This window comes from Acomys minous (genome assembly GCF_964271855.1).
Source record: "Acomys minous genome assembly, chromosome: 4".
NCBI classification, from domain to species: domain Eukaryota; kingdom Metazoa; phylum Chordata; class Mammalia; order Rodentia; family Muridae; genus Acomys; species Acomys minous.
The window spans coordinates 85428033-85451729 of NC_140486.1; the positions used below are offsets into that span (position 1 = coordinate 85428033).

At 48.2% G+C, this 23697-nt stretch overlaps 1 protein-coding gene across 2 annotated transcripts in view; it reads left to right on the top strand.

The window, feature by feature from the left end:
• The window catches only part of LOC311595700 (aldehyde oxidase 3), a 95481-nt gene continuing 71784 nt past the window's right edge, over positions 1–23697 (top strand). Inside the window, exons 1-8 of one of the 2 annotated variants that reach the window (XM_084778660.1) lie at positions 1–253; positions 1765–1822; positions 8697–8793; positions 9643–9751; positions 11761–11887; positions 16190–16251; positions 18676–18756; positions 22669–22749. In XM_084778660.1, the coding sequence (XP_084634786.1) occupies positions 179–253; positions 1765–1822; positions 8697–8793; positions 9643–9751; positions 11761–11887; positions 16190–16251; positions 18676–18756; positions 22669–22749 (690 nt within the window). In that variant the 5' untranslated portion in view covers positions 1–178. Of the gene's footprint in view, positions 254–1764; positions 1823–8696; positions 8794–9642; positions 9752–11760; positions 11888–13230; positions 13391–16189; positions 16252–18675; positions 18757–22668; positions 22750–23697 lie in introns of those variants that run through there. The other variant, XM_084778661.1, reaches the window with a different exon arrangement.

Sequence of the window (23697 nt, forward strand, 5' to 3'; positions counted from 1 at the left end):
GAGCAGTGAAGAAAGCTTGGGGGCGTTGATGGGGCCGGGCTGTGTGGGAGGAGTCCCCCGACAAAACCGCAGAGCAGACACAGTCCCATGGGGCTCTTCGTTCTCCTGCTGAGCACAAAGGTTCTCCTGAGAGGTGGACTTGGGGACAGGAGCTTTAGGCACAACTGCCCAGAGTCGCATGGCCGACTGTCGTCAAGTAATGTCTCGTTCCAAGGAGTCAGATGAACTTATTTTCTTTGTGAATGGAAAAAAAGTAAGTGCTCTATGCTGTAATTAATAAATGTACAAAAGAAACGCTGGTAGAGGCAATCTGTTATTAGCTTTGCCAAAAAGAAGGGCTGGGGGTGAGGGTGGGGGTGGGGGAACCATGCTTCTTAGGGGACAAAGGAGGGAGGAGGAGGGAGGCTACTGATGTGTTGGGGCTAATGGGGAAAGTGCAGTTTTGTGTGTCCAGATCCAGCCTCATCAGTTTGCGTTAGGCACCTGGCTTCCCTGCAAAGAACCCTGTAGCTCTTTCCTCCTCCTCACTTCCTCTTCCAGCTCCGACTCCAACTTCTGTGCCACCCAAGCACTGCTTTCACAAGTATGCACACACACACACACACACACACACACACACACACACACACACACACACACACACATCCAGAGCCCAAGGTCTTTAGGTCATTTGCAAATGATTGTAAAACCTTTGGACGAGAAAGCCAGAAGTGAACTGCTAAGTTAACTCTTTACTCCTTTAAGAGTCTTGAGATTGGATTCACGCCTGTAATCTCAGAATTGGAGGAGGTTGGAGGCCCATTTAGTCTGCAGAGTGAGTTTTGGGACATAAAGGGCTATATAATGAGGCTCCTGTCTCAAAGGTAAATAAGTAAATAAGCAAGCAAATAGGCAAATGAGAGAGGGGTCTTGACTCACTTAAGAGAACGAGCTGAGACCATTTTCTCATCTCTCTGTCTTGGGCTCTGGAGACAAGACCTAAAATGGCTGCAGCACACTCTTTGCATGTATACTTAATGTCTCTGACAGTTGTGTGTGATGCAAAGCCCAGCACCCTATGTTTTCAGCACTGTTGGCACAAAAGGAAAGGGCAGTCAAAGTTCAAGCTGGGCTTATGGTATTGTGTGCTCTGTGGAGGCTCAGGGTGATTGCGCAATGTGTCCAAGATCACCGCTTGGCTAAGGAATACTGAGGAGACCTTGGCTTTCACCTCTGGGCTCCTTTCACGGTTCTGTGACTGCTTCCTGGGGGAGGTAGGCGTTCTTCTAGAACACCAGTGCTACAGGGAGTGGTTGGGGTTTTGCCCGAATGTTTTCCTAGGTCTGCTGAAGGAATGCTGTTTGTCTGCTGCTGCCAACGTTCTTTGTTTACTTAACTTTTCAAAGTCAGGTGGAGAACTCAGATCAAAGGGGGGAAACCATAGGTGGTAATAAGAATTAAAACTGTTTATTATAATTTAGGAATGTAGGGCTTTTTTAAACGATGGCTCTTCCATTTTTAATGATTTTTTAAAAATTATTTTCTTGGACCCGTATTGTATTAGGATTCAACTATATCTTTGTTGTTGCTTTGAAACAGAGTCAAACATGTTCCTGGGAAATGTGACCAACTACAGTAGAGGATTATATAATTTCAAAATTGCGAAGAGTTCTATTTAATTGAGTCAGGCAAAGCAAGATCAACAAATATGTCCTAAATCATTCTTACTATTTAGAAGCCAGAACGGAAACTGCCTCAGCTTGTGTCATTCTTCCCTCTGTACAGGTCACAGAGAGGAATGCAGACCCTGAGGTTAACTTACTGTTCTACTTGAGAAAAGTCAGTATCCTTTTGCCTGCTTGTGAAAAAGGAAACAAAATGCCCAACTCTGGGGACCTTGATGTCTCCCCTGCGTTCACCGGGGTGTCTCCCCTGTATTCCCAAAGCTTTTTCCACCACGTTTCGTTGAGAATGGTTTCCTTGTGTGTAGCACCGGAGCTACTTTCGGTCGCCTGCCTTGTACATGGCACTGGACATGCTAGTCTTTCCGAAGCTACGCCAGCTCCTGGATGCCCTGGGGGTACTGATTACAATGTCAAGGTCAGAAGCAGGAAAGAGGGCTCAGTGGGGACAGTGCTGGTGCAAGAGTGAGAACCGGAAATCGCAAGAAGCCTGGCGTGGCAGTGCACATCCGTTAACCCAATGCTCTTCCAGCAAGGTGGGCGGGGGAGGAGGGTTGAAAGGAGTAGAGTCTCCGGAAGTTCACAGGCTAGCTGGGCTTAGCAGTCCTGCAGTGAACAAGAGACCGGTTCAAGATAAGGTAAAATGCTCACGGCTTACGTGTCCCTCGGACCTTCCTACATATATACCAAGGCACTTGCGTTCTCCTGCACACATACATATTATGCAGAGAGAAATTTGTTGTTTTGTTTTGTTTTGTTTTGGAGACAGGGTTTCTCTGTGTAGCCCTGGCTGTCCTGGAACTCGCTCTGTAAACCAGGCTGGCCTCGAACTCACAGAGATCCACCTGCCTCTGCCTGCCAAGTGCTGGGATTAAAGATGTGCACCACCACCACCACCACCTGGCCAGAGAGAAAAATCTAAGAATATGGATTTCTCTATCCCTGCTTCCAAGAACCCAGAACTATTCTGGGGGGGGGGTCCCCTCTTATTTGGCTAGTCTGTCCTCTAGAGGTGAATTTGACTGGGTCCCAGACTTCGATCTCTAGGTAACTACAAGTACTTATCTCCTTGTCTTGGGCAAGTTTAGAAACTTTCTCATCTCTACCTGCCCCCAAGGAGTATGTATGGGAACATCCAAGTAGAAACTCTGACATACTTTGATGATATTTTCTGTGAGATTGTATGCTTTAATAGCCAAGAAATTTTGGAATATGTTCTTAGAAACCAAATGAGAGGGGCCATGCATGTGCACCCTAACTAGCAGGGCACTCTTACGAATGACAGTGGCAAATGCCCAAAGAGATCAGTGCCAAGGACAGCACTCTCAAGAGTGATGGTGGACACTGTGCCAACCTGAGTGTTTAAGTTATGTTCTATTCCTTATGTCTCTGGAGCACACAGTTTGCTGAGGAGCATTTCCCAGTCCAGGTGATTGACAGGCCCATTTGGGTTAACCATTGAGGGAGATATGTCTTTGTTCCTTATCAGAAAGCTCCAGAGTAATCTTATCGTCTTCCTGATAGTTCACAAAAATCACATGTTCCCGCATGGGCCAGAGCTACAACACAAATTGATTTACTATTGATTTATTTGCCAGAAATCACACAACAGAGCAGGTTAAAGTTGCCCGGCTGATACTAGGGACGTAGCTTGATAGGTACAATTCAGACATACCGTGGTCAAAGCCTTGGGTTCAGTCACTGGTACCACATATAAACGCCTGTGGTGGAACATGCCAGTAACACCTACACTCACGGCATGGAGGCAGAAGAATCAGAAGTTCAACGTTACCTGAGACTCTTTCTAAAAAGAAGTAAAGAAAGAAAAAGCCTGCGCTTTGCCAGGAGGAAGTAGCCTTCCCTAGATGGACATCAACAAAGTCTGCTCCATCCTCACACCTGGCCTTCATCTGCTCCGTCCTCCCACCTGGCCTTTATCTGCTCCATCCTCACACCTGGCCTTCATCTGCTCTGTCCTCCCACCTGGCCTTCATCTGCTCCCTCCTCCCACCTGGCCTTCATCTGCTCTGTCCTCCCACCTGGCCTTCATCTGCTCCATCCTCCCACCTGGCCTTCATCTGCTCTGTCCTCCCACCTGGCCTTCATCTGCTCCATCCTCCCACCTGGCCTTCATCTGCTCTGTCCTCCCACCTGGCCTTCATCTGCTCCCTCCTCCCACCTGGCCTTCATCTGCTCCATCCTCCCACCTGGCCTTCATCTGCTCCATCCTCCCACCTGGCCTTCATCTGCTCTGTCCTCCCACCTGGCCTTCATCTGCTCCCTCCTCCCACCTGGCCTTCATCTGCTCTGTCCTCCCACCTGGCCTTCATCTGCTCCGTCCTCCCACCTGGCCTTCATCTGCTCCATCCTCCCACCTGGCCTTCATCTGCTCTGTCCTCCCACCTGGCCTTCATCTGCTCTGTCCTCCCACCTGGCCTTCATCTGCCCTGTCCTCTTACCTGGCCTTCATGTGCCCTGTCCTCCCACCTGGCCTTCATCTGCTCCGTCCTCCCACCTGGCCTTCATCTGCTCTGTCCTCACACCTGGCCTTCATCTGCCCTGTCCTCCCACCTGGCCTTCATCTGCTCTGTCCTCCCACCTGGCCTTCATCTGCCCTGTCCTCACACCTGGCCTTCATCTGCCCTGTCCTCCCACCTGGCCTTCATCTGCTCTGTCCTCCCACCTGGCCTTCATCTGCTCTGTCTTCACACCTGGCCTTCATCTGCTCTGTCCTCACACCTGGCCTTCATCTGCTCTGTCCTCCCACCTGGCCTTCATCTGCTCTGTCCTCACACCTGGCCTTCATCTGCTCTGTCCTCCCACCTGGCCTTCATCTGCTCTGTCCTCACACCTGGCCTTCATCTGCTCTGTCCTCCCACCTGGCCTTCATCTGCTCCATCCTCCCACCTGGCCTTCATCTGCTCCATCCTCCCACCTGGCCTTCATCTGCTCTGTCCTCCCACCTGGCCTTCATCTGCTCTGTCCTCCCACCTGGCCTTCATCTGCTCCATCCTCCCACCTGGCCTTCATCTGCTCTGTCCTCCCACCTGGCCTTCATCTGCTCTGTCCTCCCACCTGGCCTTCATCTGCTCCATCCTCCCACCTGGCCTTCATCTGCTCCATCCTCCCACCTGGCCTCATCTGCTCCATCCTCCCACCTGGCCTTCATCTGCTCCATCCTCCCACCTGGCCTTCATCTGCTCTGTCCTCCCACCTGGCCTTCATCTGCTCTGTCCTCCCACCTGGCCTTCATCTGCTCTGTCTTCACACCTGGCCTTCATCTGCTCTGTCCTCACACCTGGCCTTCATCTGCTCTGTCCTCCCACCTGGCCTTCATCTGCTCTGTCCTCCCACCTGGCCTTCATCTGCTCTGTCTTCACACCTGGCCTTCATCTGCTCTGTCCTCACACCTGGCCTTCATCTGCTCTGTCCTCACACCTGGCCTTCATCTGCTCTGTCCTCCCACCTGGCCTTCATCTGCTCTGTCCTCACACCTGGCCTTCATCTGCTCTGTCCTCCCACCTGGCCTTCATCTGCTCTGTCCTCACACCTGGCCTTCATCTGCTCTGTCCTCCCACCTGGCCTTCATCTGCTCTGTCCTCCCACCTGGCCTTCATCTGCTCCATCCTCCCACCTGGCCTTCATCTGCTCCATCCTCCCACCTGGCCTCATCTGCTCCATCCTCCCACCTGGCCTTCATCTGCTCCATCCTCACACCTGGCCTTCATCTGCTCTGTCCTCCCACCTGGCCTTCATCTGCTCTGTCCTCACACCTGGCCTTCATCTGCTCTGTCCTCACACCTGGCCTTCATCTGCTCTGTCCTCCCACCTGGCCTTCATCTGCTCCATCCTCCCACCTGGCCTTCATCTGCTCCATCCTCCCACCTGGCCTCATCTGCTCCATCCTCCCACCTGGCCTTCATCTGCTCCATCCTCACACCTGGCCTTCATCTGCTCTGTCCTCCCACCTGGCCTTCATCTGCTCCATCCTCCCACCTGGCCTCATCTGCTCCATCCTCCCACCTGGCCTTCATCTGCTCTGTCCTCCCACCTGGCCTCATCTGCTCTGTCCTCACACCTGGCCTTCATCTGCTCCATCCTCACACCTGGCCTTCATCTGCTCTGTCCTCCCACCTGGCCTTCATCTGCCCTGTCCTCACACCTGGCCTTCATCTGCCCTGTCCTCACACCTGGCCTTCATCTGCTCTGTCCTCCCACCTGGCCTTCATCTGCCCTGTCCTCACACCTGGCCTTCATCTGCCCTGTCCTCACACCTGGCCTTCATCTGCTCTGTCCTCCCACCTGGCCTTCATCTGCCCTGTCCTCACACCTGGCCTTCATCTGCTCTGTCCTCACACCTGGCCTTCATCTGCTCTCTCCTTCTCCAGTTCCCCTTTCTTTTGCTATTTCACATCTTAAAGAAGGGTTGTGAGGCTTTCCTCGTTTTTTACACAGAATGCATCAAACCTAAGGTGGGGCAATCGAGACACTTCCCCTTCCTGAAAAATTGCTGTGGTAGCAGGGCTGTAGTAAATGAGTCCAAACTTGCTCATGAGAGGTCAATCTTTCCTTGACGACCTTGAAACATGCTTATTTTTGTTAGCATATATTCATTATATGTAAAAATGAGTTTATGATATCTTCATACATATATAACATATTTTGAGTCACCCCATTACCCTCTCTTCTGCTCCTCCCATTCTTTTTTTTTTTTAAGGATTTTATTTATTTCTTATGTATACAGTGCTCTGCCTGCATGTACACCTGCAGGCCAGAAGAGGGCACCAGATCACATTATAGATGGTTGTGAGCCACCATGTGGTTGCTGGGAATTGAACTCAGGACCTCTGGAAGAGCAGGCAGTGCTCTTAACCTCTGAGCCATCTCTCCAGCCCCACTCCTCCCACTTGTATGACCCTGGGAGTTTTAATAAGGTTGCTTACAGAACCATGGGTGTGAGTATTCTACCCGAACTTGGACACTATACCAGTGTTCCGCTCTTGAAGAAAATACCACTTCCTCTCCTATCAAGCATTAACTGTCTATAAATACTCAGAAGTGTGGCGCCTCATGAGGCATCCCTCCCCCAATTATAGAATACTGATGCAATCGTCCCACTCTAGTACAGGGCTTAGCAGGCAGGCACAGCTGCTCTGACTTCAAGAGTTCAATGGCCACATTATGCCCAGAAGACAGGCTCTTCCATAGTATTCCCTGAGTCTGGGGGGCGGGAGGTGATATAGATGTCCAACTTGTGGCTGAGCATTCAGCAGTCAGTTATTTTCATCACTTTGACCAAGCACAAGTCTCTACAGTTGCTACTGCCCACTGGAGGGGAAAAAAAAGAAGAAGAAGAAGAAGCATTTTGGACCAAATCAGACAGCAGTACTAATCTATGAACAGGAGCAAAGTTATTTAGAAGGCAATTTGACAGGTACATCAAGCCCATTTGGCAAAACAACAGTAACTTCCCTACTGCAGCCTGTGGCCTTCGCTGTCACAAGCTTTTGGCAGTGGGCCTCATAAGTAGTTTGTTACTCCTAGAACAGCCTTGCCACTTTTGGACAAATGGACACATCTTGCCTGATAAGTTCGTAGTGTTGTAGAAAAAAAAAAGTTCACGGCTGAATCAAAATATTAATGCTGGTTCTCCCCACGTACCCTGGCCAGCAGCAACCAGGACTGTAAAAGGCTTGACGATTTCTAACTCGTTGCCTAACACTGCGACAGCAATGAGGCTCCACTCTCTGCCCTCCCCAGGGTCAACTCAAGAGTGAGATGAAAGCGTTAAGTACTTTGTGTCAGATAACTCCAAATGTATCTGCCCTCCCCGGTTGCGGTTGCGCTGGAGATGCTCCTCCATTCTCAAGGACTGGGATGCTTATTTTAGTTGTTTGCCCCTCCTGACTTGGTGCAATTAAAGGAATAGCACTGACGTAACACCGAAGATGGAGTGTTTCTAAGCGGGACTGATTAGGACATTAAAGTGCTGGAGTCGGGACAGGGGACTCGGCCTTGCTGATCTGGAGACCCATGAGTGTGACTCCTTGCCCCCACGGCAGTGACTGCTGTCTTGTGAGATGTTGCGTTCTGATTTACACTGAGCACTAGTCATTTCTTGGGTGAGCGAGGTACTTCAAGACCTATACTGTGGTGAGTGACCCTCCAGAATCACTTAAGAGATGTTCTCTGGCATGGGTGTGTCTGTGGGTGTGGGTGGGACCCTTCTCTGGTGTCCAGGCCAGCCAGACAATCATCTGAGACCCACGAACCCCTAGGGAGAGAATGGGGGACAAGAGACGCAAGGAACGGACAGCAAGTCAAAAAGATCTGATCAAGCTGACAAAATTGTATTTTCCTCAAGCTGCTTATAAGCACAAGGCAGGATGTTGGGTGGGGGCAGAGGGGGAACTAGGGTGAAAACAAGGCCAGCCCCCTGCTGCTGCATACCGCACAATGTTCCCTCATGGTCAGGTGGCACTGCGCTGGCAGTTTCCTAGAAGCGTGGGACAGCGAGACCGGGCGCTAACTTAGATGAAACAGATCTATATCTGGTTATTGAGGAAGCTGAAGACAGGAGGTCTCCTGGAGAATTCTCCAAGAAGTCACCGAAAGGGAGGGAGCAGGAGAGGTTTTGTCAAGCAGAGCACAGGAGGTCCAAATGGCCATATTTGCTGAAAGCGCCCCCATCACTCTGGAAGTGGGGATCCTTGTCTGTATGAAATAGAGAAAGCCAATGCAAGCATGCCTGCATTCAGTTCTCTGCTTCCCAACTGTGACTATCATGTGAGTGTCTTCCTCAAGTTCCTGATGTCCTAACTTCCCCACCATAGCGGTTGTACCTTAAACTATGGGGCAAAATAAACCTTTCTTGCCCTTAAGTTGTTTTTGTCCAAGTATTTTTTTTTTAATCCCCACAACGGGAAGAGAAAGCGTATATGTCCATGCTGACGTCATCCTTGCCATTTGTGAAAATTTTATGATAAGAACTGAATGTTCAAGTTCGTCTTTCTTCCTTAAGCATAACGCTTCCAGTCCGACTCACAGGGACAAAGTATGGCTGTGGAGGAGGTGACTGCGGTGCCTGTACCGTGATGATCTCAAGATACGACCCCGTCTCCAAAAAGATCAGGTACCTTTCCTCTACTAGCAGGCCTGTGGCTGACTCCCACGCTGACTCCCCATGGGATTTGTTCCTGCCATTGCATTGCACTCCACAAAGGAATCTGGGATATCCTCAGTTGTATGAGCTGGAACTAAAGCAAACAGCCTATAGGTTACCGTTTGGAGAATGTGGCACCGAGTCGGTCCTGTCCCAGCAACGCTGACGCTGCACTTTACAAATGGTGGAAACTGAGGGTCTCAGGTACTTTGTACTTTCACCACAGCCATCAAACTAATGGGTGTTAGATCATGAGCCCCGAGTCCATTGGTCTGTAAAGCCAAGGCTCTTCAGATAAGTGCCACCTAAGAGCGCTGTGAAAGCCTGCTTTCTTCTACCCATTAAGTTACTTTTCCCCTAAGCACAGAGGAGCAGGTAAGGCTAATTGCATGCACGGGACTTCCACTCTGGTGGAAATAATATATGTCTCACCTTACAGGTCACCTCACTTAACTTCCTCCCAAGCCTTTCAGGCTTTTTCTAGAACTACACACAACCCACATTGTTCAAAGGAAAAACAGGCCCTTATAAAATTGTTTTCACAACTGACAGGATGAAATGAGTATATCAACCAAGACTATTTCAACCCCTGCTCTTAATAAGATAATTTGGGAGGGAGAGATAATAACTTTATCAGTTACAACATTTATTTTTAGGCAGATACATAAATCTGAAATTACTTATCTTGATGATTTAATTTTAACATGTACTCAATTACCTTCATGTCAAAGTAATTATAATCCTGTAAATGCAATTTTCCCTCAGTACTTACTGGTGTTTCTATGAATTCTTTCTGACCTCACTACATAAACTTTGAAGTCATTTCTCTGTCGCTGCCTGCCTGGTCCCCATCTGCTCTCTCCATGGGGCTGCTGTCACTACAGTTGAAGGCATTGGAAGCACCAAAACCCGGATTCACCCTGTCCAGGTAAGGGCGTGTTTTAACAAGTTTAAGATTTAACAAGTTGTCCTAGTTATTAGCTTTAACCGTAACTTGACATAAACTAGAGCTATCTGGCTAGAGAATCTCAGCTGAGGAGTTGTCCAGATCAGGTTAGTCTGTGAGTGTGCCTGAAGGGGATTGCCTTTATAACTGATGTAGGAAGGCTTAGCCCTCAGTGGGCAGCACCATTCCCTAAGCAGCGGCTTCTGGACTGGGTAAGGAAGACATAAGCCTGCTGGACAGCCAGCAAGCAGCACCCTCCTCCACAGGTGTTAGCACACTTCTTCGGTTACAATTCTTTGAATCGAGTTCCCTGGTCAGAAGTGATAAATGCTACATAGAAGAGCAAACAGGCCTCCTTCGCTGATGAGCTGTGACCTAGAGTTGTAAATAACTCCCTTGCCTCTCAAAAGCTGCTTTTTGTCAGGTATTTGACAGAGGGACAGAAATGACACTGGAACGCAGAATTATGTGGCTTCTCTGGTTGTTCAGACCTTGGCTCGTGGCTTTAAGAGAACAGAAGTGGTGACGGGAAGGCTCTGTCCCCTTTACAAAGAGAAACACTACTTTTTTTCTTCTGAATTTCTTTTTCCTTCCAAGGCTTTCTTTATTGCCACTTCAAGTTTATTTTGCTTCCATAAACATGTGGAGGGGAGCCTGAAGTAAGCGACTGGTAGACTGAGTGGCCTTCCCCACCTCATGCCTGAGAGACCCCCACCCCTCACTTTCTGGGAATATTTGGGTTCTACCTCAAAGACTACAAAGAAAAAGACTCTCACATTTATCTTGTTTTGGATGAGAAAAATGAGATAAGCTGGCGTGTTTGGTTGTGTGGGTAGCCAGCCATGTCGCTAATTCTAGCCAGAAAAAAAAATTTGTGTGTGTGTGGGTCCCACACGTTTGCATTTAGCATCTGTGATATAGTAGTCTTCTGTCAAGATTGTGTAGCCCCAAAATTAAGTTATAAAATCTTCGGGGACAAGGATTTTGTCTTTAGCTTTTAAAAAGTACCTTCCTGCGCCACAAGAAAGTGTAAACGATAAAGGTTATCTATCAGCAGGGTTGAGGAAATGGTTCAACCAATAAAGTGCTTGCCTCCTAGGCTTGAGGACCTGGGTTCTAGCCCCAGCACTCCTATAAAGAGCTAGGTACATTGGCATTCATCTGTAACCCCAGAACTAGGGAGGCAGAGACAGAAAGATCCCTGGAGCTGCCTGGGCTGCTACTCTAGTTAAATTCATGAAGTCTGGCTTCAGTGAGAAAGCCTAAGTCAAATAGCAACACGGTGGACAATTGGGGATGACATGTTCATCTCTGTCCTCCACACACACATGCATCTGTACACATGCACGTGCACACACACACACACTTCTTTTTCAAGAGATGGTAAGTAGGTAAGATGGTAAGGAGAAATGGGAGTTAGGCCAAGTCACAGCCTAATTGTCCCTCTGCCTCAAAGAAACCTTCCCATCAAATGCCCACAGATGGACATGTCAGTCTCAGGGCCAAGTTTTTATAGGGTCTTTTAAGTCATGTACCAAACCTTTCTTAGTAAAAAATACCCAAATGTGAACAAAACTTCAGGTAATTGCCAAAGCTATACCAAAAGGAAAAAAGTAGAAAAGATAGATTTCCTTTCACTGAGATAGTCCTTGACAGTAAATTTCCAGTTTAAATTACTTTGTGTGGATGAGGGTAGAGGGGTTGCCTGTGTGGTAGCAGAATGAGGAGATAATAAAATAAACCAGCCCGATGCCTGTGGTCTTGCTGCCTCTGAACTGTGCCTTGACGTGAGGCACTGAGTTCACACACAGAACTCCCTTCCCCAGCTCCACCCCCCAACCCCCCCCACCAGCATTATAAATATGAACAATCTCAGCATTGTTGGTTGCTGTGTGACAGCCGCGAACCTGCCTGTGGTTGAACCAAAGAAAAGACTTTATTTCGCTTCTGAGGACTTCCCACCCTGGAGTCCTTGTGCGCTTCCTTTTTAGGAACGGATCGCCAAAGGCCATGGTACCCAGTGCGGGTTCTGCACCCCGGGCATGGTGATGAGCATCTACACGCTCCTGAGGAGCCACCCGGAACCCTCCATGGAACAGATCATGGAGACCTTGAGCGGTAAGTCTCTAGTCGGCTTCTTAACACATAGGATAACAAGGCAGCCAGCAGCAGGGATGCTGGAGCCTTCCCGGGAAGAGAGAGGCAAGGCACTTGGCATAGGTGTGTGTGTGCTGATTCTTACAAGCTCCGCTTCTTCATCAGTGTAGGCAGAACCGAACCGTTCATCCCCATTGAGCAGGAGGGCAGACGGAGGCCACTAGGAGAAAGTCAGGTACATCCTCATGGTACTATTGCATTCTTGGCGACATATCATCTTGTGACTTTAATGTGCTCCATGTCAGCATGCCATGTGCTCACTGACATAGTCACTGTGTGGGGGTCACTGATGTAACTTCAAAGCTATTAAGAGACGGTGTTTGGAAATATAAAGGCGCTGAGGTCTTTTAACTATGCAGTTGGAGCTAATCTAAAGAAGTGTTGACCTTGTGGCTTGTTTTTGCTCTTTTGCTGAGGCGGTCCTGCTGTCGCACTTGTTATCCGAGTATAACTGATGCTCTTGAAATCACGGACTCTCAGGAACCAAGGAGGAAAATGCAGTGGCTCAGAAACGCGCTTGCCATTGAAGTGTCTTGAGACTTCAAAGTGTAATTTCTCCTTCTTTGCCCTCTTGGGAAATTTGATTCTTCTCAAGTCTTATATGCTCATCCCGTCCTGTCAAGACAGTTTAATTTCTCTACTTTTGCAAACCTGGTGCACACTGCCTTCTGTCCTTATGCAAGTCATGGGCTAAGCTATTGAACAGAATAAGCCAAGCGGGGCTTTATGAGGAAATTAATCAACATCATTAACACTGAACTGTTGCTTAATTGTGTCTTATGCATTTACATTTTCTATCCTTGCTACAGAGCAGCCCAAACTTGTCAGATGCCCTATGAAAATTCCATGCGCTGTATTTGTGGCATTAAACAGATCAACCCTAGAATCCCTGCCCCCCCCCACACACACACAGAGAGAAGACAGGGTTTCTCTGTGTAGCCTTGGCTGTCCTGGACTCACTCTGTAGACCAGGCTGGCCTCGAACTCACAGCGATCCTCCTGCCTCTGCCACCCAAGTGCTGGGATTACAGGTGTGGGACACTGAGCCCAGCCCCACCCTAGAATTCTTATTTCAAAAGAGAAGGCTGCCTTTCTTAAGTCCCTGGTCTCCTTTTAGAGACCGTTGCTCCTAGGCTCTGTTATCACACATACCCCTTTCAGAACAGATCTAGAGAACTGACCTAGAGTCCACCTCATCTCAGACCCATCTGAAAACAAACAAACAAACGACACAGGTCAAGGGTCACCTGTGTGCAGTGTTCTAGAACCACTTTAGTTTATTGTTACATCCCACGGAGATTACTGCTTATGCTGTCACAAGCTCACCTCGCCATGAGACACACTTCACTCGATCCACCTGACATCTTGAACCAATGTAAATGGGACCACAAGCCCTCTTACATCTCCGTGTGTTTCGGGCTTCAAGGCTTTTCGAACAACATTCCATTGATGCTTAGTTACCAGGTATTTCTGTTGGGAGAAAATTGTGAGTGATTCTGAGAGCGGGGCTCCCGAGCCTTCTCTCTGACGTCTCTTAACATTACTCTGTCTTCACTGGGCAGCGTGTGGTGATCTCTCTTTGATGGTGGTTGGTGGTGATACTATTTCCTCCAAAACCTATCTCAGTCTCATGTCTAGTCAACGGGACACAGCTTGGTACCACGCTTTTTCGTTTTCTTCTTTGCCTTACGACCTTCGGCTTCTCTTATCTCATTTCTGGTTTTGCTGATGAGGAGAATCTGATCACAGCCCTCCTCCCTTGCTTCTTGTCACATCCAATTACACCCTGTACACCCCATGCGCAGAGCTCTTCCTCTGCTTTTATCCCACGCTTCCATCTGTGGTTTTTGACCAGTGGGGAGGCTCTGGCGCTGTGCTGTACCTTTTTTATTTAATTAATTTATTCAGATTACAACTCAATTGCCATCCAATCACTTGTATCTTCCCATTCCTCCCTCCCTCCTGCTTTCACCCTATTCCCCCTCCCCTAGGTCTATGACCACGGGGGACCTCCTCCCCCACTGGTCATATGTGCTGTACTTTTTAAAATAGCCTTCCCACAACTACTGCCCTGAAGAACAGCAAGCACCCTTCACCTTCAGAGACCCTGTCCCCAACACCTGCCGTTGTCATGTCATAGTCTTTATGGTTAGCTTGACAGCCTTGCCTGGTACTGGTTCCACTGACTCTTAGGACCCTCAAGGTGTCTTTTGCCTTGCGCTCCCATTTAGCAGAGGTAGGCCCTCCCAAACTTAGGTCTCTAAAGGATGCTTTCTCAGCTGTGGCTTCCCCTGTTCCAATTTCTTCGAAGAGTATTCTGTCCATACCTTGCATTGGGCCGGTGTGGTCCACCCACTCCAGTAGTCAGATGCTGGCCCAACTGGAAGGAAGGTTTTGATGGTATGAAAAGTTTCCACATGAGAGCTCCAGGGGATGCTGAAAGAAAGTCCAGGCAGAGCCCCGAGTCAAAGGGGAAGGGGGTTCATCAAGAAAGAAGTCTCGGCTTTTTGGTGAATACTGATGTATTATAAGCAGAGTTTAAAAGTCTCAGACAGCTAAGAATCAGAGAGTTAAAACAGCAAGTTAGGAAAGGGGCCAGTAAGTCGGGACAGTTCCCTCCAGGAGGCAACATGGGGCATGTGGGGGGTACAAAACCAACAGCCCATCTTTCACTAAGTTCTCACTCTAACGCTCTGGATCCTCTTGCATTCTGTGACTTCTGAGATGTCCACCCAAATATGTAGTTGGTGGTCCTAGGGCCCCTGCTTCCTTGGCTAGCTTTTGTTTTGTAATGTTGCCACATATTTTACTGAGTCTCATCTCTCAAGGTGTTAGCGTTTCCTGCTAGAGCTCCAGAGTTCTTTGCGTCAAAACCGAAAGTTGTCTTCTGTAGGCCTACTGCCCATGCTCCGACATCTAGAGCCCATCACAACAGCTGACTTCTTGAATACTTTCTGTGCGCTATACACTATTTGAACGCTATTCCACATTAAGTACTACATGCCAATTACGGGAGGGAAGTACAAAGACCTTAAACCTAGTGAGGGGAGGAGGACAGAGTTGGACCTTGTGATTGCTGATGAAGCCATGCCTTTACCACCTTGTCTGAATTTGCTTACAAGTCTTTTTTATTATTATTATTTTTTCTCCTTCAAAAATTACAAAGACTCTCTTTACCATCTTCTCCCCGCTGGCATTAGCAGTACCCTCATTGGCTTCACTTGCTTGAGTGAAGTTTATGTGTGTTTCAAGTCATCTTTCTTCTGATTTCATTGCTTGCCCTTCTGTAAGCCTTAACAACCACCTGCTGTGTGATGTGCAGTGCATCTGTGGGCCCCAGCCTCAGGGAGATTCAGTGCATGAGTACTTCCAGTGGAGAGACTTGTTCTAATGAAGGAGTCTGTGTGAAAGACAGAACAGAACAGAAAGGTCATCATAGTCTGCACCTATGAGCTCATCTGATAACATTGAGAGCAGGTGTTCTAAAGAGACTCGGGAATACTGACAGCGCAGGGACATCCTGCTAAGATGTGGGCGCCATGCCTTCAGACGTGCCTTTCCCATCTTTGTGTGAGATGATCCCTCTGCATCTGGCTCAGCCCCTCTGATAGTATGGGACAGGGTAACGCCATCTACTGACCCGTGATCTCACCTGCTCGCCATCTGACAAGTTATCCCACCACTGTTGTTGGATGCTGGTGGGGACATGGGATGTCTGGCTGGGTCAAGGACTCACAGAACAAGTAAGGCTGGAGCAGCAGCATCCACGGCAGGTCTCTGGCTCCCTGATCCCACAAGACAATTTGGAGAGAGGCAATAACGCCTGTGTGGGGGATAGGCTATGTTCAAGAAAGAACTCAAGTCTTATCTAATGGGTGCTAAGCCCCCTAGAAAGCTCTCTTTTCTACAATGAGTCCATTTTTCCTTTCTTTATATAAATATCCTGGAAAACGGTGTGGGCCCATGAGTGCATGTTCACAAGCTATGCTTATATCTCTGTCACATTTCTCCTAGTGGTTTTCTCTGATTGTGTCCTTTCTTGTCACTGAGTTTCTGCTCTGTACCTCTCTTCAAAGTGTGAACCTCACAAATAGGTCCAGAATAATGCCCAAGAGAATGTGTGAAATCTAGAAAGACTCCCAGGATTTTTAAACAATTGGTGGGAGAGATGTCATGGATGCAGAGAGGTTCGGTGTGAGTGAGAGAGACACAGCCAGCCCAGAGAAACGGCCTTGGAGTTGAAACTGTACTTCATTCACCCAGGTAACTTATGCCGCTGCACTGGATACAGACCCATTGTGGAGAGTGTGAAAAGTTTCGGCCCTGTGAGTATGAAATGGCGGCTGCTGAGCCATCACTATTCCCCCCCTGCACCCGCCCCTTCCTAACCACCCCCCTCACACCCACACCAGATGGGCTCCCAGGAAAGTAAAATACTGTGTTTTAAAGAAAAATGATTTTCTGGTTTTGCCCATCTCAGTAAGCATAACTGGATATTTTTTTTCCAGAAATACAGACAGGTAGGACCATAACGGCTCTTTTCTGAAGCCGAAGTTTGGAAATGGCATATTCTTAGTGAAAATAGATTAGGCCATTCTAACATCTTGCTTCATGCTAAAGAAAAACTGATAAAAGTCTGTGGCTCAGGCTGTCACTACCACAGCACTTTTGCCTGAGACATGGCCAGAGTGAAACGTTTCCATCAAGTGAATGTCCCTCTTTCCTCTGAATGTGAGTCCGTCTGGGATTAATACTGATGGGAGATGGGGAAGAGAGGAGGAGCAGGTCCCATCCTTCACATCAGGTGCCATCAATTGAAAGTAGGACCTGCAACATTCACAGAGCATCGGCTCCAGACTCCCCTCTGCAGCAGCCGCTGCTCCACAGACCAATCCCAATGCAGATGTGCAGGGCCTCCCACACCAAGCAACCGTCCAACCCTCCAGACAGCCGCTGGGTGCTCTGTGCTTTAACCCAGTTAGTTCTGACACTAATTATTCGGAGTTACTGTCACAATCTACAAGTCTGACTTCTCACTAAGTGCTGGTCTGGGCCTTTGGCATTTCTGACCCACTGACTAAAAGTCAGTACTGACTAAAAGTCAGTCGTTCCTATGACTCCACCTCCTCAGCTGCAATAATTTGCCAGGATAGTCAACATAACTTAGGAAACACTGCTTATGCTTATTATACAGTCTGTTATAAGGGGAACAGGTGATGGCTGGATGAATTGGTATGTTGGGGAGCATCCAGAAAGGGCTCCCTGTCCGTGGACTTGAGGTCTATCATGCTCTTAGCACAGGGGTGCTCCACCAGGCCAAAGACTCAGAAATTCTCTGGTTCAAAGAGTTTTTGTATACTTTCAGCTTACATAGTGTGTGAGTCCACGTGTATGGCATGTGTGTGGAGGTCAGAGATCAACTTGTGACGCTGGGCCTCTCTTTCCTCCTCTACCCAAGTTCCAGGGATTGAATTCAGGTTGCCTGGGTTGCCCAGAAAGAACTTCACCTGCTGCCTCACCTCACCAGCCCCCAAAAGTTCTTATAACTGCATGGTTGCACACGTGTGCAACCCTAGCACGCAAGAGGTGGGCCAAGGCAGAATAACTGCCAGTTCAAAACCAGTCTGGCTGCACACTGAGTTCAGGGATTATGTAAGCTACAAGTAAGACCTTGTCTCGTCTTTAAAAGATCTTTAAAGCACCCGCTGTCCAGTCCTTCACGCCCGGCCCATCCTCCCACTGAGCTAGGTTAGTGGGCTGCACGTTGAAACCCACTGATCATGGGCTCTTTCTGTCGCTTGGCCCCATTCCCAAGGCTCTGCAGGAGTGGGTGTAGGTTTAGCAATATGGAGGATTTGTCAGTGGAATCCAGTCCCTGCATCTCGGTGACAACCCCAAGGATATCAGAAGCTTTAGGTCTCCCAGGTGTCTCAGTCCTCTCTGGGACAACCTGCCTCCCACTCTTCTCTCTGGGGAGGTTCTTGGAAGATTAACAGTCTTAAAATACATGAGAGGCAATGAGCACAAAATCTGGGCTAGGATAGACAAATCAGAAAATTGCAGTTACTATTAATAATTAGAGAGAATATAAAGTTACGTTGAGTGATCGCAAGTGAAAGTCACATCAGAATGCATAGCCTCAAATTCTGATCCCACAATGCTCTAGCTGTATAAGTTGGTAAATTATGTAACTTTCCTGAGCCCTTGTTTCCGTGTCTATGAGGTGGAACCGTGACTAAAATAATTAAAGCAACAGGTCTACAAAGCATCATACTGAGCACATACTCTTTGCTCAGCTATATCTAGACCACAACTAATAGAGTCCACCGCTACTGCGTCTTCGTCCATTTTCTGCCACCGTAGCAGAATGCTACACACTAGACAAGTTCCTGTGGACAGAAATCTATTGAGTCCTGGTCCTGGAGGCGAGAGCATTCACGATCCAGGCGTTCCATGCAGCAAGGGCTCTCTGGCTGTGTTCTAGCTTGGCAGAAGTTACTGAGACGGTAGAAGAGGTTTGAGGTTAAAAGGGAAGCAAAGGGGGGTGGTCCTAGCTTGTCCTTTAACTGGGCAGCTTCTCTGGCTACACTGCCGTGAGTCCATCCTTGGGTGAGAACTCCTTCTAACACACTCGCAGTGGGTATGAGTCCTGGGGCGACGCACCCCAGATGATCATTAGATCCACCCTCGCACCCTCTGGATCTTACAGCTCTGGGTCTCTCTGATTTCACCATTAATGGTCTTCACAGAGTTCGCCTTGCTGCCAGATGAATGGGAGACGGAAATGTTGCTTGGATGAAGACAAAAATGAGCCGAAGAAAAGAGCCAGTGTGAGTTTCCCTTTTCTCCCCTCATTTCCTTCTATCTTATCTTTGGCCTCGGTGCATCCCACCCACGTAAGTCAGAGGTTCTTTCTGTCTCAGGAAAGAGCAGGGGGTCTGAACCAACTGTCTCTCTTCTGCGCTTCCCACCTTTCTTTTCTTCCACCGACCTTGGTCGCTGCCGAAAGGAGTCCACCCTGGAAAGCGGCCTTGCAATTGGGCTGCACTGAGTAGTCAAGATAGAACAAATGTGAGAGGCTGTCTTTGGAAAGAAAGGGGCTGCCTCGACTACAGCCCAGGGCCCTCCTCACTCCAGTCCAGCATCTTCTGCCACAGCTGGATAAGCACTGAAGGAACTGAGGAGCACACTGTTCATGGAGTCCCAAGTGGACCGATGAACACACACAGTTGCTTATTAAATGCCTGATCTTCCTAAGGACTGAGGTTCAGCATTACCCTGTTAGCCGACTGTAGCAAGCAATGGGATTTGTGTGTTGAGGGCATTCGATTTCTATTTTCATACTTTCTGACTGAGTACTTTTCACTGCCAGAAATCCACTCCAGAGATAGATCAAATATGTGTTATGGACAAAGATATGCACCACAGTGTGATTTATAGCCAGGATTAGAGCTAACCCGAATGCCTGGCAGCTGGGGATCACTTCAGACTATCTTAACATAACCATTGCATTGAAGCTTATACTAACTTGCAGTCTATTCTGTAACCTTTAAAGAATTTCAAAATAAAAATGAATTGTTTAGAGTGAAGTAATTTAAAAATTGAGATTTTTGACGCCATTAAATATTCTCAGCATATGCACTATAAGTACATATACACAGAGTGAAATTACAAGTGGAAAAAATGGACCTACTAGCAGTTACTTCTGCACCAGGCTATTATGAAGCTGTTTTGTTTCTGTAGACTTTTCAGTGGTTCAACATGATTTTAGTATAATTTGTGTGTGTGTGTGCGCGCACACACACACACACACACGTTTAAACAAAAAAAAAATCCCCATGGATGTCAGAGTAGTTCCATTAAAAACACAATTTCCTCTAAAAGTCAACTTCACTTGATTTCTAGGCTAGAGAGAGGGGAGAGAAAGAAATCTGAGAGAGTAATGTAGGCTCTGTACCCAACAGCCACCAAATGTTCCTGCACACTGTGACAGGGGTCGGGCCTGCCACTGACGTCTGTGGGCCCAAAGCAGAAACATGACATGAACAGCCGGGTTCTCATCCCTCTGTGGCCAACTCTGTCCCACACCGCTGGCATCCCAGACCGCACGCCCGCCCTGCCCCCCCCAGTCACACTCCCTTAGCCAATACCCAGCTGTCTCTCCTTCGATGAGAAAGTCCTGGGGCAGAGGCCTACGGAGATCCTGGAACTGGATTTGGGGCTTCTGGGTAGGAGAATCCTGAGGTCCTGGTACCAAAAGCCTGTGGCTAACACACAAGCAGGCTGCTGGCTGTGACTGGGAGGTCCCCACTCTGCGATCTCCTTGTGCCCCTGTGGAGGGACTTGGTGAGAGAAGGCCAGATCAGGGACTCATCAGTAGACCAAGGATAGGTGGGAATGAGCTTCTTGAAGCCACATTTGGTGGCTTCTCATACCACCAAAAGACAAATAGGGCACACTGCAGGGTGTCAGCTCTGATGGCTGGCGGCTCACCAAGGAATCCCAGTCTCTCTTGGTAGCGTGACTCCTGACACTATCAACTTCTTTTGGTCCAACCTTAACTAGTCATGTTAACTCTCAACCACAACTCCACACAGTAAGATATGCAAGCTATCGGATGGCTACAAAGGAGTTCATTAAAGAGGCTACAGATCCGGGAGGGTGGGCTTATCGATGGCAGCAGCTACAGGTGCAGAGCGCCATTGCAGAAGGTTGGGTCAGCTAGTAAGAACCCAATTAGGGAGCAGCTGGAGGTGGATCCAAGCCAGGCTCAAGACAAATAGAGGCCAGGCGGAGAGACTGACAGCAAAGTTGGGAGTCCAAGGGGAAGGCCAGTCAAGCCGTGGGGACTATGCTAAACTAGAGCTCTGGGGACAATCAAGAGCTCTCTGCATGTCCAGTCTCCTGATGCACACACACACTAGATGGTCCAATAACAGACCAGTATCAGAGCCCTCATTTTAAGTGACCCCAGTGAGAGGCCTGTGTTGTTTGCTGGTCTAGTATGTTTGATGAGTTCTTCTCAGGCCTGGCTTTTCTGACCTGGTTTTAATATTGTGTGCTCCCAATCTTCTCCAATAGGCATTTTTTGTCGTGCCTAAATAAGTTATCCTAGCTTGTTGCTGGCCAGGTGGCAGTGTCTGCATGCACAAACAAGATACAGTGTCGCCCTGCCTCTGTGCTTGCACTCAAAATGCAGTCACTCAGGGCAAGGCACAGTCTGAAAGCCACTTTCCTACACACTATAGAGGAACTTGCAGTGGCACAACCTAATCTCCACAACTCCTTGTAAATGTAAAAGCACAGTTCCTACTCCAAGAGGAATAAGAGAGAGCTTATTCTCAGCCCTGTGTAAGCGGTCACAATCTGGGGATACAGATTCGCGTAGTTCTGAATGTCACGGTCTACCATGGAAACAGTCACATGAATTCTATAGTCACATTAAAAAAAAATCATGGCCAGGTGTTCTGCTATGCGTCTTTAATCCCAGAACTTGGGAGGCAGAGGCAGGTGGGTCTCTGTGAGTTCAAGTCCAGACTGGTCTACATAGTGAGTTGCAGGACAATCAGGGATATGTAGATAGAGCCTGTTTCAAAAACAAAACAAAACAAAGACAGAGAAAGAGAGGAAGAAAGGAAGGAAGGAAGGAAGGAAGGAAGGAAGGAAGGAAGGAAGGAAAGAAGGGAGCCATTGATCATTGTATTGTACATTAGTAGGAGTATGTGAGGGGCTCAGTAAAGAAACCACCAAAATGGCCACTCCATACTTGTAGGTGGGGCGGTTATTGTGGGTAAGAAAGAGAAACTATCCAGAGGCACCTGGGAGAGTCCAGAACAGAGGAAAGGAAGCCGACTGGACTCAGCCAGGGCTGTCTGCAGGAGACGGGAGAATGGCAGGGCAGGGGCAAGGCTGTTATTAAGAGAGTGGGATCTGAGGTGAGAAGGGTCAGGATGGAAGATTTGAAATGCAGAATTGGGACTTGAGGAAAGGGATTGTAGGAGCCTGGAGGCCGGAAGACTTTGACGGGCAGCCACAGGTCAGGGAGATGCCCCTTCTGCCAGATGTCCTGAGAAATGATGGCTCTTATCTAACCACTGGAAATCCCTCCACAATCCAGCCTGAGCTGGGCAGAGACGGTCATTTCTAGACATATGCACTTGCTGAGACCTAGCAGTAGGGACACTGGGTAGTTAAGCAGGGACATTTCTCCTGCGGATCTTAGTTGACAGACGTAGCTTTGGGGATGGATGGGGGGAGCTGGTAGACTCCTTACTGCGTTACAGGGTTGAACCTAGTGGTCAGCAGGCCAGGCACAAAGGTGGACAACAGATGGCTAGCAAGAAGACCAAAGTCCTAAAGTAACTTTGGCCCAGGCTCTGCAAAAGTCCAACTCTCTACGGTCACAAACTCCTAATGAACCAGCCCGGGCCCAGGGCCAGATACAAAGCCTCTAGGTAGCTTGCTCCCTGCTTCTTTCTGCTACCCCACCTTATCTCTCCTGTCTTTTCTAGTTCTTTCTCACCTCTCCTCCCCTCGCCAGCTCTCTGCAGCCCCCTCTGTCTTGTCCTCTTGCTTCTCTGGCTTTCTCTAGCCCTCTCTCACCCTCTCTGCCCTCTCCTACGCCCTAGTCCAGATTTTTCAAACAGGAGATAGGTATTCAATACTTGGCTGCTAAGAACCACGGTGCTTTACCAACCTTTGCCACAAACACTAAAGTGTTTTGTGTTTTTTTCCTCCTTTAGGTTTGCACCAAATTGTATGAAAAAGAAGAATTTCAGCCGTTGGACCCAACTCAAGAGCTTATATTTCCACCTGAACTAATGGTTCGTTCTGCTGGTCTATTTGGTTTTATGATGCTTGTGAGAGGATGGACGGTTGTCCTGTTAGCTCGTGCCCAGTTGTGCCTCTGCCCCTATTTGCTCCTCGAGATGACTTTGTTGTTATACAGCTCTCTAGGGCTGTGAAAATACATTGATTTTTTTTTTCTTGTTTCAGACTTTTCCCATGGAAGGGCTCATCTTATCTTGTCCTGGTCTTTCTCACATTCTATGTCCAGGGCACATGTGTTCTGATACCCAACACCCATAAAGACCCCCTAGAGAATTCAGGATAAGACGAGGGGCAGGCAGCGGCAGATCCAAGCTCCCTGTTTCAGCAGCTAACCGCTCTGTGTGGGCATGAGGCACCGAGATGCCCTCCTCTCACATTGTTTCAAACCATTTCTCCAGGCATCCCTTGGCTGCCTCTGTATTTGTTTCTATTAGTGGAGCCTCAAGGCCCCAAGCTAGAAATGCTGGATGCAGAAAAGACAAAGTGCTTTCCCTGAGGGCAGTCCTTCCCGTTTTTAGCAGTGTCCCCTCAGGTTATTCTCCTGAAGTGGTGGAGTTGCCCCTTTGCTGCCTTGGTTGTGATTTGAGTTAGTTTCAGAGCCACTTACGTCTTTAAAAATTGCTGACAACCCAAAGAGTTTTTGCTATGTAGGCTATAGCAATTGATGAATGTACTGTGTGAAATTAAAATGGAAAATAATTTATTCATTCATTTATTTGCTTATAAGTAACCATAGAAAACTTTTAAAAGATAAATATTTATTTTTATGCATATGAGTATTTACCTGAAACATGTCTATACACTACATATGTGCAGTACCTGAGGAGCCCAGAAGAGGGCGCCAGACCTTGTAGAACTTGGAATTATGGGTGATTGCTAGCTTCCATGTGGGTGCTGGGAATCAAACCCAGGTCCTGTGCAAGAGCAACACATGATACTAA